The sequence below is a fragment of the Vulpes lagopus genome, chromosome 4, assembly GCF_018345385.1.
Source record: "Vulpes lagopus strain Blue_001 chromosome 4, ASM1834538v1, whole genome shotgun sequence".
NCBI lineage: Eukaryota > Metazoa > Chordata > Mammalia > Carnivora > Canidae > Vulpes > Vulpes lagopus.
The window spans coordinates 114,443,984-114,458,545 of NC_054827.1; the positions used below are offsets into that span (position 1 = coordinate 114,443,984).

Below are 14,562 nucleotides of genomic sequence, written 5' to 3' on the forward strand. Positions count from 1 at the left end.
TTGATGTTGATCTATTGGGATCTAGACATTTTTGGAAGAATACAGGCCAGTTATTTGTTGAATTTTCCTTATTTTAGGTTTGTCTGCTGTTTCCCCATGATAGATTCAGATCATGCATTTTTGGCAGGAATACCATAGACGTGATGTTGGAGCCTTCTCAGTGAATATTAGAAGACACATTGTGTCCCTTTTTCTATTCCTGGTGCTGTTCATTGGTATTCCTTGTTTAAGATGGTGTCTTGTGGGTTTCCTCACTATTTTTCCCTCTGAAATCAAAGAATATCTTGCAGGCAGATATTTTGAGGCTATGTAAATAGACTTTTTCTCATTAAACTTTCACCAACTAGTTTTATCATCCATTGATGATTTTTGCCTGAAATGTTATTACCATGATGGTTACCAAATGGTGAGTTTTAAATCCTGGCTAGCATGTTTTGACATGCTAGTTTGTTGTTTAGCAACTTGCAGTCAGCCTCGGGTCTTTTAATGGAGATACACAGTGGGGTTATGGCATAGAGCAGCTGTGCTCTAACATCAGTCCAAACACATGTGTGGGTAGTTCATATTTCTCCTTAGAGAAGACCTGTTTGGGTTCAGGTCTCACCCCTTCTGTGGTTTGGGCACCAGGCTGCCTCTGGCTGTCTGCTGTCCTCTCGGCTCCAGCAGTATTCCACAGCCTAGCAGCAACACCTGGGTATTGGGAGTGGTTTTGAGTCATGTTTGTGGCACAGATCATAGCATATCAACTAAAACAAACCACCTGAGGTTGCTTTTTTTAAAGGGTCTGTGGAATGCTAGCATGTCATAGATTTCCATCTCATGGGGTCCAGGGAAGATTTGTTCATTTTGTTAAACGGAAGATAGATGAGCATGTTTACATGCTAAAGGGTAAGAGTCCATAGAGGAGAGATTACCTGTTAGGACAGAGGAGACTATTGTTGGGATCCTTGAAGTAGACTTAGGTGGTAGGATTAGTTGTGGGCAAGAGGAAGGACATTTCTTTTAGGAAGACATTGAAAGAAAGGAAGTATGCATGAAAATGAATGCTACCATTTTTGCAGGTTAAGACTAGGCATAAATTTTAAGGAGTTAATTGTTGCTAGGTTGCCTTATTTTTCTTTTTGAAATAGAAGTGAGGTCATATTCTAAGAGTGAGAGATCACGAACCTTGAAGACATCATTGATAGGGAAAGAGTTGTTGGGGGAGATAAGAGCTACCTTGGGGCCTATAGAAAGCTTTCTAAGCAGAGGCAGAGACCATGTGTGATTGGTGGTCTCAGTCTACAGAGCTGTGTGATTTTCTCCAGTAGTACCCAGCATCCCAGGTGTAGAAGCAGAGGGAATGAATAGCTGTGTTGATTAGAGCACATAATTTGCCCCACATTGTGTTAGCAAAGAAAGGGAGGTGGGAGAGCAGAAGATGGAATGAGAGGGTAGCAGTTTGTCAGGAGAGGTGGTTTATACAGGATGGGAGAGGTGGTAAATTGAGAAGAAAGCACAATAGTGAACGAATTGGAAGTCAGAGTTCTAAGAAGAGGAGTAAAGGTCCCACTGAACTAGCAGGATGGGCGTATTGGTCAGAGAGCAGGATATTGGAGTTGAACATTTCCATCATGGGACAGTTTTGGCTGCTGAGGGGCTGGAACGAGTAAGGTGGAGGTGAAAATCACCGGATTGTGACAGAACCTGTGGAAGTTGCTGGATGGGTCATTTACATGAGTGTTGACCACAGGTTGATGGTAGGACAGTGGTGGAGAGGAGATGACCGTGTTCCAGGTGTTCAGGGAGGTGCTGGAGTATTCAGAGAAGGAGGTGGAGGTGAGCAGGAATGAAGCATAATAGCAGCATGGCGTTTTGTCTGCCAAGAGATCAGGATGGCTGGATATGGAAGTATGCTGGAACTGGCTGTCTGCAAGCCTCCAAAAATGCCTTGAAGCTAGTGGAGAGAGGCATCTGCTCAGCTTTCCAAACAAAGGTTGGTCATCAGATCTTTGCTGGTTATTTCTTCTTCCTGTAGCCCCATTCCCTGCCTGGCTAACTCCTGCTAGCCCTTCAGGAATCTTTCTTGAACGCTGAGTTTACCTCTAACTTAGGTAGCATGTCATACTGCTATTGTCTGCTTCTTGTTCTCTCCTCTAGACTATGACCTCCTCAATGGAGATAGAGACTGTATCCTTGCAACCCTGGCACAATGCCTGGCATATATTTGGGTGAACTTCCTATGATGCAGTTCAGAAGAGGGGTTTCTTGCTTAACAAAAGTCTTGAGAGCACACAGGAGCACTTAAATGTCTACAGAATGAAAGATGAGTAAACCAGGTATGGCAGCCTTTATGAAATTGCTACTTAGTAAGTGAATTTGGTCTGGTTTGTTATTTCTCTCCCTAATGGGTGACTTTCCTTTGTCAGCTCATCTTGAATCTTTTTGTTAAGTCTCCCAGACCTTCCTTAGTTTGGCCTTCGCCAGATTCCCTGCAGATGAACAGAACTGTTTCATAGTGACCGACTAATTTCTTTGTAGGCCACAGTCCATCTGTTCATTCTGCTTAGGCTTGTTTTTGTTTTTGTTTTGTTAATTTCCCTTTTGCTTTTCTGTACAAGTGGTAGAAGAGGTAAAAAGAAACTTGTTCGTATTCAGTTTTCTCCAGGTGCCAAGAATTTCTCAGCCTGTTTGTCCATGCATTTCATTCTTCTGTTGATTCCTACTGAGTACCTACATACCAGGCAACAGTTGGGACCCAGGCTCACTTCTCTGCTTCTGGTAGGTCTTATACTGATGCTTCCTGGCTTCAGTGTGCTGATGGGGCTGCAGCTGCTGTGGTGATTGTTAGTTGGTTTTTTGAACAGTGACTTTAGTCATGAATTGCCCTAAACACAGTTTTTCAGAAACTTTTGATGACTTGCATGCATTACACATTAAAGAATGCAATGAAGAATAACACATCCAGGTTAAAAACAAAACAAAAAAATGGAACCATGTTTATTTGGAGTAATAGTGAAACATTTTCTGTTAGGGGGAGACACTGCATAAATTAGTCTAGGGTCTTTGAGTGGCTTCTAGTTCTTTCTGCTTGATCTCTTCTTCCACCATCTCAAGCTCAGAGGTATTTGTTTTTGCTTTTGTGGGCACTGAGAATATAATAGAAATATGCTTTTCATATCCCAAGGCCATAAGTGCTTGAAGTCACCTGAATTCTGACTTGAGAGTTCCCTAAGGCCCCATTCCCATTTCCTCTCTGATCTGGACCTTTCCTTTCAAGGGGCATTCCCTTGAGGCGAGGTCCATGAGATGAGCTCCTTGCATGAGGAACACTTGCTCAGAGAGCTTCTCTTCCTTTTGGGAAGTTTCCTTAATGCTCCCACTCCCAGGCTGCCCTTCCTGGAAGTCCTGTCCTTGTCGTGAATTTCCTGGGTTTTTTTCCCCCGGGACCAGTACTATAATATTAACCTAACTAGTGACATTTAAAGAAAGAAACCAAGAGCCCATTTAATCAATTAAAGTTCTCTGGCCCAGCCCTGCTGGACACTCTCCTTCCACCAAAAATGCTTCTTACTCTCCCTGCCTTTTTTTTTTTTTTTTTTAAAAAGAATCTGCTAATCCTTAACAGATTAATCTGAGTTTATATTTAGATGAAAGTTATCCATTAACAGAAAAGCTTGAAACTGTAGATAGGCTTGACAGTGTTGAAAGTGGATAGATGTAAATAAGTGGCCTTTAGATCAAAATGTTTTATAGGCATTTTATAGGCAGATGCCTCTCTCCACTAAGTATCTCCATTAAGTATCTGTTTTGGCATATAGTTAGCAGGGACATTGGACCATCCTTAGGGGGGTTAGGATCACCTTGAGACTCAGACCAAAACAATATGACCTTCCTGTGCTTCAGTGTTTGGCCCCCATGAATCTCAAGTCCTTTTGATGCTGGCTTATTCATATGGGGCCCAAACCCCACTTCCTATATTACCCTATGCAACCCATCCCAACCATTCCCAGTTACAACCTGAGTATGCAGACTCAGGGAGAACTTTGCAGGGTTGAATGCCAAGCTTCACATACTGAATTAGTGTCCTCTGAACTAGTGTTTGTCAAACTCCCTACTAATGGATTGTGGCATCAGTTTTGCAGGTTATGTCTGTCTGGCATTGTCATTCCAGTTGTTACTGCTGTGTTATAGACCACCTCAAACTTAGTGGCATTAAACTAGAGACATTTTATTATGCTCCTGGATTCTGGCCCAGGAATTTGGACAGGGTCTGGTAGGGAGTGGCTTGCCTCTGGTCTGTAATATCTGGGGCCTCAGATGGGAGGGGATGATTCCAGTGGCTGTGAATTAGACTCATTCTGAGGCTGCTTCACTCACATGTCTGGTCCTTGGGCCTGCAGTGCCTCCAAAGCTGGTGGGATCAGCTGGGGCTTTTGACCCAAGTGCCCATAGGCTTGGACTTCACGTAGCATGGTTGCTGGGTTCCTACAGGGAAGAAAGTGTCTGGGGAGTGAGTGTTCTCACTTGGTTGAAGCAGCCATGAGTCTGTCCAGGTTCAAAGGAAGGGTATCCAGATCCCCACCTCTCAATGGAAGGAGGTCCAAAACACCTGCGGCTGCCTTAAAAACTACTATTGGTTATTGCTATTGTTTTTTTGTTATTGTTAAATATTTTATTTATTTATTTTGAGAGAGAGGGCATGCATGAGCAGGGGAGAGGGGCAGAGGGAGAGAATCTAAAGCTGACCCCACGCTGAGCATGGCACTCCAGGTGGGGCTTGATCCTATGACCCTGAGATCATAATCTGAGCTGAAATCAAGAGTCGGTTGCTCAATCAGCTGAGCACCCAGGCATCTCACTATCAGTTATTTTAAAATGAGATGGAATATAAAGTAACAGTGGCTCATGCGGTAAGAATGTCAAACTTGTATTTCGGTTTGTTTGGGATATGTGTATATTCTGGTTCATGATGTAACTTTTTTTTTCTTACTAGGGACTACAAAATGTATTTTTAAAATACTATTTAAATGTAGTAACATCTAACTTTGATTTATGAACACCAAATTTTATCTTTTAATACTTCAATGAATAGGTTATTATGATGTGGTTCTTAGTCACTTATAAATATGAAAACCTAAGGAATTGTCATTTGCTTGTAAGGACAAAATGCCTCTTTTTTGGATCTGCTTTATCGTTGCACATCAAGAGACACCCCCCACCCCCACCCCCAAGGCTCCATTGGAGTTACCGCACTTCAGAAGAGGCTTCAGAAGTGGTCAGGTCTGGCAGCCAGAATGCCCTCAGGTTTCCGTTTAATCTTTGCCTATCGGTTTCCCTAACAAGTTGCAAACAGATGTGAAATGAAAAGAGCATACTTCTCTTTGCAGATGATCAGGAAATATTTAAGGATCTGGAGGCTGAAGAATGAGCCACAGCAGAGAGAAAGCTAGCCGTCTCTGAGGAAGGTGGTGTTTGAAGTAAAACAGTCTCAGGAGAGGTGTCCCACATCAGTATTGAAACCAAAATGAAAAATTGAGATTGGGGTTTGCTAAAATGATCTGCCCTCTTCTCTTTCCTCCCTGTAGTTATTTCTACCCTTTCAAAGAAATGTGTAGAGATGACTAAGCAGTGGCATTCACTGTCATCTTATAAAACATTGTATCCGGGATCCCTGGGTGGCGCAGCGGTTTGGCGCCTGCCTTTGGCCCAGGGCGCGATCCTGGAGACCCGGGATCAAATCCCACATCGGGCTCCCGGTGCATGGAGCCTGCTTCTCCCTCCGCCTGTGTCTCTGCCTCTCTCTCTCTCTCTCTGTGACTATCATAAATAAATAAAATTAAAAAAAAAAAAAAAAAAAAACATTGTATCCCACAGCACCTTTTGTGGAATAGTGTCATAAAAAGACTGAAATTTTACTCACATATCTTAGAAAATTTACATAATTCCATGTTTTTATTTCTTTTTTTTTCCATGTTTTTATTTCTTAATGTGAAAATTATACATGTTCACTCTAGAAAACACAAATAAGCAAAAGTAAAATAAAAATTATCTGCTATTTTACGCTTAGAGGAAATCACTGATTTTTGTTTGATCTTTCCTGTCATTTTTCTGAGGATATAGCTATACATTAAACAACAATAGGGATCCCTGGGTGGCGCAGCGGTTTGGCGCCTGCCTTTGGCCCAGGGCACGATCCTGGAGACCCGGGATCGAATCCCACATCGGGCTCCCGGTGCATGGAGCCTGCTTCTCCCTCTGACTGTGTCTCTGCCTCTCTCTCTCTCTCTGTGTGACTATCATAAATAAAAAAAAAAAATAAAAAAATAAAAAAAAATAAACAACAACAAATGGTGGGCTTTTACATAAAGTACATTTTTCTGAAATCTGCTTTTAAAATTGACATTCCATGTCAATTACCATACTGCACTACTGGAAACACTTCATACTATTACATTTTATGGGGGTAGTATTTAACCACTTGCTGACATTTGTCTGTTATAAATAATGTTGTGGTGAACATCCATACAACTAAATCTTCTTATTCCCACAACGTGAGAATTCTTATATTGTTCCTAAGTTAATAAAATTTTTTTGAGTATGTAATATATGCAAGTGGTACAAAATAGCATGATTTTTCTTTAGATGTACATGTAAGTTGAACTGCTGAATCAAAGAATGTGAATGTTTAAAAAATTGTATCTGGCCTGCTAAATTGTCCTTTGCAAATGTACCAGTTTATACTACTCCCGGAAGTGTTATCTGTTCCTACTATTTGACAGTGTGACCGGGTAAAAACTCATTCCTTGTTTGCTTTTAATTGTGTGATTTATTTGGGTTGTAACCTCCTTTTAGCCTCTTTGCCTTAAAATCCTGCCTCTGCCTTTCAAAGCCCATCTCAGATCCCATCTCCTACCTGATCCTCCCTTACACCTGCCAGCACAGCAGAGGCTTCCCTTCTACTCTCTTGGGGATTTGCTTCGTCCTTTTCAGTCAACTGTAGTTATCGTGAGAGCATTAAGCACAATCTTATTTTTAATCTTCTTTTGCATGCGGCTTATTTCAGTGCACATCCTTAGGACTTGTAAATACAGAGTTAAATTTAGTCCACAAAAAAGGACTGATGATGGCAAAAAGTAGTCTTTGAGGAGAGGGATGTAAGGAATAAAAAAAAAATACTCATCAAACTGACGACCATGCAGAAGTCTCTGGAGAGCATATAATTTTGGCAATTCGTTTAGGCAGCCCAGCCTTGAAATTTTTTGTTAATAATAACTGACATATTTTGTCACTTTTCTTATTTTAACCATAGGTAGTAGGATCCCCTCCAGCCAGAATTTTTTAATGACCCAAGTTTCCATTAAAAGTTATTTTCTCAAATTAATGTTGGCTATAGTCAGAAACTGACATTTCCTATTTTTACTGTCTTTCCCTTCTTCTATAATGTATTTGCTTCAGACTCCATCAGAGCTATTCTGGCCTCATGGATCTTTTTTCTTTTTTCTTTTTTTTTTTTTATTTCTTTAAACTTTGGAGCATCATTCACAAATTAGCAGAGATAATTTTTTTTTAAACCAGAGGTTCTTTTCTGTACTTATTCTTTACATTTTGCCTTCTATCCTTCATCTTCTCCCAAATATACAGCATTTTATTTCCATTTCTTTCTTTTTTTCCTCCACTCGAATTGTTCTGGTGATGCTGAGTAAAATTATGAGAAGGTACAATGGTAAAACAGTCTGTAAAATTGGTGATAGAAACATTTTTCTCTTGCCAGACTCTGCTTCACAGGATCCCTGCCAGGCCCGAGCCCAGGGCCTTTCTTTGAAGCTGCACAGGCCGTCTTAGTGCATCCCTGAGTGCTGGGCTGTGTCAGGTATGGCCTTCCAGCTGCAGCCAACAGCTTCCACAGCTGGAATCTGCTTTCCCCACACAGGTCTGGAGGAGAGGGGTACCAGGTGACCAAGTCCGAAGCCCTGGGTCAGCCACCTGTTGCCTTTACATGCAAGGCAGCAGCCCTGGCCTCAGTGTCTCACCCGAGGTGGTCTAGGGGAGGAAGAGGTTTGTCTCTAGCCCCCCCACCCCGGCTGCATCCCCTGGGGTCCCAGGGCTGGGGGTCTGCATGCCGTGTCCCCCTCACACAGGGCTGTGTCCCCACCCTCCCCCAGCCCTGCTGCTGCCAGGGTAGAGGTGGAGAAGGACGAGGCTGTGGAGAACTCAGCCTGCAGGCTGGCACTGGTGTAGTTCCCTCTCCCGCTGAGCTCGTGCCCCTGTGACCTCCGAGGACCAGCTTTCATTCTGCTCCTTGGAGTCCTCACCACCTTTTCTTCTCTCCTCTCTCACCTGGTGGCCTAGAGTTGGCTGAGGATGGCTGTGTGGACTCCACCTGAAGCCTGTCATCCTGTGGATGATCTTCAGGGCCTCGTGGTGTCTGGCCCAGGGGCCTCGCAGTATCCTTCCTGGTCACTGTGTCCCCGAGCCAGCCTGGGTTCCTTCTGTGGCCAGAGCCACCCACTCCGGTGCTGGCCCTGATCAGATCTGCCTGTGGAATCCATTTACGGTTTTCACCTGGTAGTTGTGCCCGGGCACGAGTGCTCACCTAACTGCAGCGCTGCTGGTTGCTCGGGCCTCTGCCATCTGATCTTAGTCCCTCTGCTGCCTCCTCTGCTATGGAATCTTCCATCTCAATCCCACTTAGCCATTGAGTGTTCCTGACTGCCCCTTGCCCCCTTCTTACCTGGCACAGCCCTGCATTTCCTTCCAGACTTGTTTCAGCAGGTGTCCCTCTTCTGAAAACTGGTGACCACCCCCACACCTGCCAGGTGGAGTTAATCAGTCACTTCGCACTCACACTCTGTACAAGCATTTGTTGTTAAACATTCACAAAGTGTTGTAATTATTTGTTTATATTTTTCTATCCTTCTATATTTAGCATCTGGGAGATAGGATCCATACTTTTATTTCTAGAACTTCAGCATATGGTATACATTTAGTGCCTAAAAAGTACCCCTTAAATATTTGTTGAAGTGAAGGAATGGATGACAATTTCATATCCATACCTGCCAATTGGATAGCTACCTCATGTCTTCCTTGCAAAAGGAAATCTTGTATATTAGAAGATTATAAATGATAACATATTATTACCTACACCTGAACATGATAGTGCATTACAGTTCTTACCTGGAGACTATAATGAGGCTCAGTGTGAAGTGTCTCCCCAAAGGCCATATATTGAGAGGCAGAGCTGGGGCTAGACTTCTATCTTTGTGTCTCACGTATCTTGTCTTTCAGTTTCTGTAACACAGTCTTGCCAGATGGATGAGAAGAGGGTTATAATTAGCCCCATCCATGTGGCTGTCCGAGATTCTGTGTTAGCCTTCCTCTTCTGTTGCTTCTGCTCACACAGACCTTTCTGTGCGTCTCCACTTGTCCAAGTCCTGCCTGCCTTTCCAGACCCAGCCTGATTCCTGCCTTTCTGCCTGTCTTGGTCAAAATCACTGTCCCTTTTTCTGAGTTTCCATAGCTGTTAAGCATACGAGGCAGTATAGTGCAGAGACAAGCATGGGCCTTAGGGGTCTAGATACCCACACCCTCACTTCCTAGTGATGTCACTGACCAGTAGGTTAACCTTGCTGAGCTGCTGTTGCCCAATTATGAATGATAACAGTTCCTACTTTATAGGATTGATGGAAAGTTTAGATGCTGTTTTAGTACATAGGAAACATCCAAATGCTACATGCTACTGTTGTTGGTAATGGCTTGATTACTATGAATAAATCACTGGTTTCTGGCCTTCTCTTGTGCACTTCTTCTCGTCCCTGACTGCTTACTGAATCCATTGTTAAGCCAGTTTTATAGGGGGCATATCCTAACTTAAGGACTATATTCAAACATTTGTTGGAATGTTTTTGTGAATAACATTCACTTATAGCCTGTACATGCCAGTACATAGCCATCTGGAGGTTGCTCATTTGTGTAGGGGATATTTCATTGAAAAAGTTGTTTTTATGTCTGCTGAGAGAAAGAACAGAATGTTTTCTGTCTTCACAGCTACAACCAGCTTTGAGTTTCAGTGTTTGTATAGTTCTAAGTCTCTATTAATTAAGGAAATGGATTAGAAAAGACAGTTTAGTGAACACTCATATACTGCAGGCAATTTGCACATGATTCCTTGTTTGATGCCCTAGTACAAGCTCACCTCTAGTTATAAGAGGAGCAGTCTGTAATTCTCCTCACTGTCTTCCTGATTTAATAACCTGTAGAGATTGTTCGTCCTTGGTATAAGACTTGTTGTTTGGATTTTCTCTGTCTTGTAAATGAGAAACCAGGAAAATACAGTGTATTTATTATACAGGGAACAAAGGTCATGGAAAACGTAACTTTTCAAGAGAACCCTTAGTTACCTAGTTTTTACAGACCTAGGCCTGCTTGTTTTATTTCTAAAGGCCTGTGGAATAAACCTCTCATTTTCTCTGATTTACAAGGAAACATTTTAAAATGTGGAAAATTTGATCTTGAGGGGGCATGACTTCTGGTTTATGGGATTGTTTATTTTAAAGTTTAAACACTACAGTGCCTCATGATACTCTTAGTTAAAAGGTTCATTGTGAATATAATGTCGCTATTAAAATTATATTTTAGATCTGTATTTCCAAGAAAATACTCAGTTTTAAGTGGGGGGGGGGGAGCACAGGATAAGGTAGATTTATATGTATCAGGATATGTGTGTCTGTGTTAACAGGGATTTTTTTTAGACTGATGAGATTTCAGGTAAAACCTTTTTATTTTATTTTTTCTCTGTACCCTTTCTGTATTGTCTGGATTTTGGAGTGCCATGTGTTACTTTATAATCAAAGAAATTATAAAGCTATTTTCTTTTTGGAGGGAAAAAAAGTAGAACTTAAGATTTGAACATGCTAAAAGTCCTCCTTTCTCTGTCCTTTCCTGGAATCATCCCTGGAAACTAGGAGAAGAAGAAACAGAAATAAAGACACTGTCTTTGAAGAAATTAGATGTGTGGTACCACAAGCCAGAAAAGGAATGGAAAGAGTCTTTGAAAGATTGACCAGGAGTGCAAGAGGAAGTGGACAGAAGACACAGCCATAGATCTGAGGAAAAGGAAAAAATAAAAAAAAAAAAACAGCGTGTAGCAAATAAAGTTTTCCAAGATGGGAAATACACCATGGGTTTCAAAGCCAAAATGTTTTGTTTGAATGGAAAGGTGTACACAGACTGGTGGCAGAAACTGCACCAGATCCAGTTTGATTTTAAGGTACAGAGGAGGTTGGAGATTGAATGAGGATTTACACAAGTAACGTATGTAGGGAGCAGCCTGATCTGTGATGGTGGGAAGGAGAGTGCTAAGGCCCTGCAGCTGCCTGTCCCTTTTGGTTAGGGAGAGAGAGAAGCTAAAGAACACCTTCCCACACCTTATATGCACATATATACAGTCCTGCCAGAAAAAGAAAGCAGTCTCCTATTCCCCTGAATATGGCTCCAGCCATCCTTCCAGATCAATCTTCAAGTAACTGGTCTAGGAAAAACTGCCTTCAAGAATGAATGAGTGATCAAAGAATGGACCAGTTTAGGGCCTAGTCAAACGTAATTACAAGAAAAAATGATAAAGGAAACATGAAAAAAAAAAAAAACGGTGAATAACACTCACTAGAAAAACACTGACACAAAACAAATGAAAATTATGACTAAATATTTCACAAATTGAAAAAATGTCAATCCACCTATATAAAGAACTAGAGCACAAAAAAAGAAATACAGAAGCTTAGGGAAGAACTGACAAGCCAATAGGAAAAGAAACTTGAGTCCAGGAAAGACAGTGAAGAAAAAGAAGAAGAAAACCATCAAAGCCAGGGAGGCAATGTTGAAAATGATGTAAGACAGCAATATAGAAAACAGGAATGGAGTAGGTGAGCTAAGTGAAATAGAAATGGTGTCGAAGAGTTAGAGAGTGAATGGCAGATGCAAATGAAGGGTACAAAAATTGCCTGAGGCAGGGAACAGAAATGTGAAGGGCTTTTTTTGTTGTTGATATTTTTTTTTAATTTGAGAAAGAGAGAGCCCAGGCATAAGTTGGGGGAGGGGCAGAGGGAGAGGGAGAAGCAGACTCCCCACTGAGCAGGGAACCCAATGACGCAGGGGCTGGATCCCAGGACCCTAGGATCATGACCTGAGCTGAGGGCAGACGCTTAACTGACTGAGCCACCCAGGTGCCCCTTGCTGCTGATTTTTAAAAGGTTTATTTATTTTAGAGAGAGTGTTGGTGGGGGGGTTGGGGAGAGGCAGAAGGAGAGGGAAAGAGAATTTCAAATAGACTCCCTACTGAGCAGGGTGACTGGGGGAGGGGGGCAGCTTTTTTTTTTTTTTTAATTTATCCAGATTCAGCTTTATTCTGAATTAACCATCTATCAAGGATACATGTCAAAAGAGTAGAAAAAGATGAAGGAGCCAATCGAAAAAAAGTTCCCTGGCAAGTGGGAGGGACAGCATATGGTTAGGAGCCCTGTTTAGGGAAGAAAATGTTGTCCAGGTCATGGATGCCATTTTTGTCAATGATTCGAACACTGAAGGTTGGCAGGTTCAGGATGAAGCGTTTCTGGAGCTCCTCCAGACATTTCCGAAGGAGCTCCACGGCCCTCTCCCAAGAGATGGTTGGTGTGTAGTATCGGTCCAGGATACTGAGAGTCAGGAAAGCACCATAGCCATGGGCTGCAAAAGGGGTCTTGGCCAAGGCTGCCAAGTAGTCCATGTAGTAGAGCGCTGGACCCTCATGCTCATCGTAGCCAGCCAGGAGGAGGTTGACACGATACGGGGTCTGACTCCAAAGACAGTCAGCCAAGTTTTGGCGCGTGAAATTAGCTGCTGCTGTGGGAGACAATTCGTAACCATTTCGCATCTTATAAAGTTGCACATTGCTCAGGACCCTGAGATCATGCCCTGAGCTGAAATAGGAGTAGGCCGCTTAACCAACTGAGCTACTCGGGTGCCCAGAAATGTGAAGTTTGGGGCTGCAAATGTAAAGAATTATTTGGGCAGCTAGGCCGAAAGATCAACTCACATGTGAGAGGGGAGATTGTGGCTGCTTCATCTCCTCATCAACACGAGGGAACACTGACAGAATCCTTCAGAAGAGTGAGTATGATCCAGGGATTTTATATTCAGCAAAATTGTTTTTAAAAAAAAGACGAGTTTTTTTAACAGAAGATATTGAGAAGATTGTTCCCACGAATCCTTCCTGAGGAATCTAGTCAAAAATAAACTTCAGTCCCTCAAAAGATCACTAGAGAAACTACAGCAAAAGAACTGGTGATGAGCACAGAGTCTGTTTAATTGTAGGTTATTAAAACAAATATGAAGAGTAGTGCAATAGAACAGAATGTAAAGGTTATGTAACCTGACAGTGGGAAATTATCTAACCAGCTAGATTTGGGTGGTAAGTAAAAATATTCTTCCCTTATCTTTAATAGCTAGGATTCAAAGAGCATCATGTAGAACTAACAGATAAGCTAATAGAGGTGTAAGTATATTTAGAAGTACAAAGCTAGACAGGAAAAGAGGATATAATGGGCTAAACTAGTGTTGTGGAGGGATGGTGTGGGAGAAGAAAATACCTTAATTCCATCATTCCTTATAGGGGATTAAGTAGAAATTACCAAAGGAAAGGTTTATAAATATTAATAAAAGTAATCACTAGATAAAAATATAAACCATCTTAAATATCAAAATACACCAAAGGAAAACAGTCGTTTAAAAGAGCAACAGGGCAGCCCCGGTGCCTTAGCCGTTTAGCGCCACCTTCAGCCCGGGCGTGATCCTGGAGACCCGGGATTGAGTCCCACGTCAGGCTCCCTGCATGGAGCCCGCTTCTCCCTCTGCCTGTGTCTCTGCCCCTCTCTCTCTCTCTCTCTCTGTGTGTGTGTCTCTCATGAATGAATGAACGAATGAATGAATGAATAAATAAATAAATCTTTAAAAAAAGGCAACAAAAATAATTGATAGAACTAAGGTCAATATCTGTTCTATCAATAAATATAAATGGGAATTGGAGGTCACAAGATGGCATCCAGAAGCTTGGTCATCAGGAAGTCAAACCACTTATTCCACTAATACAGGTCCCTATAACAGAAGAGGCAACTTAATGTTCAAGAGCATTGAAGTCACAGAAATACTATCTCACTTCTGGTTATTCACTTTATACTCTTTGTTTCCACTCAGCCAGCTACAATGAAGTGTTGGTTTAAGGTGATTATCTTCCTTCCTTTGAAGAAATTAAAAATCCCAAACTAATAGATGAGTGAAATTTTAAAAAAGAAAAGGCTACATTGTTACTTAACTTGAATACTATGTGGGAGGTTTTGGTGAAGTTCTATTTTTTTTTTTTTTTTGGTGGTGAAGTCCTTACAACCTACCACTGGGCTGGGGTGCTTGGATGGCTCATGGCTCAGCTGGTTGAGCATCTGACTCTTGCTTTCAGCTTCTGTCATGGTGTTGGGGTCCACACTCAATGCTGAGTCAGCTGGAGATTCTTTCTTTCTCCCTCTGCCCCTCCCCCTGCTTGTGTATACTCTCTCA

At 42.1% G+C, this 14,562-nt stretch overlaps 2 protein-coding genes across 6 annotated transcripts in view; one reads left to right on the forward strand and one right to left on the reverse strand.

The window, feature by feature from the left end:
- The window catches only part of PDE8A (phosphodiesterase 8A), a 154,511-nt gene that overhangs the window by 39,122 nt on the left and 100,827 nt on the right, over positions 1-14,562 (forward strand). The gene's annotated exons all lie outside the window — the stretch shown is intronic.
- Positions 12,416-13,046, reverse strand: LOC121490146 (proteasome subunit beta type-2-like). The gene has a single exon (XM_041753833.1). It carries the CDS (start codon positions 12,884-12,886, stop codon positions 12,485-12,487), a length of 402 nt encoding a protein of 133 aa, XP_041609767.1. The 5' UTR covers positions 12,887-13,046; the 3' UTR covers positions 12,416-12,484.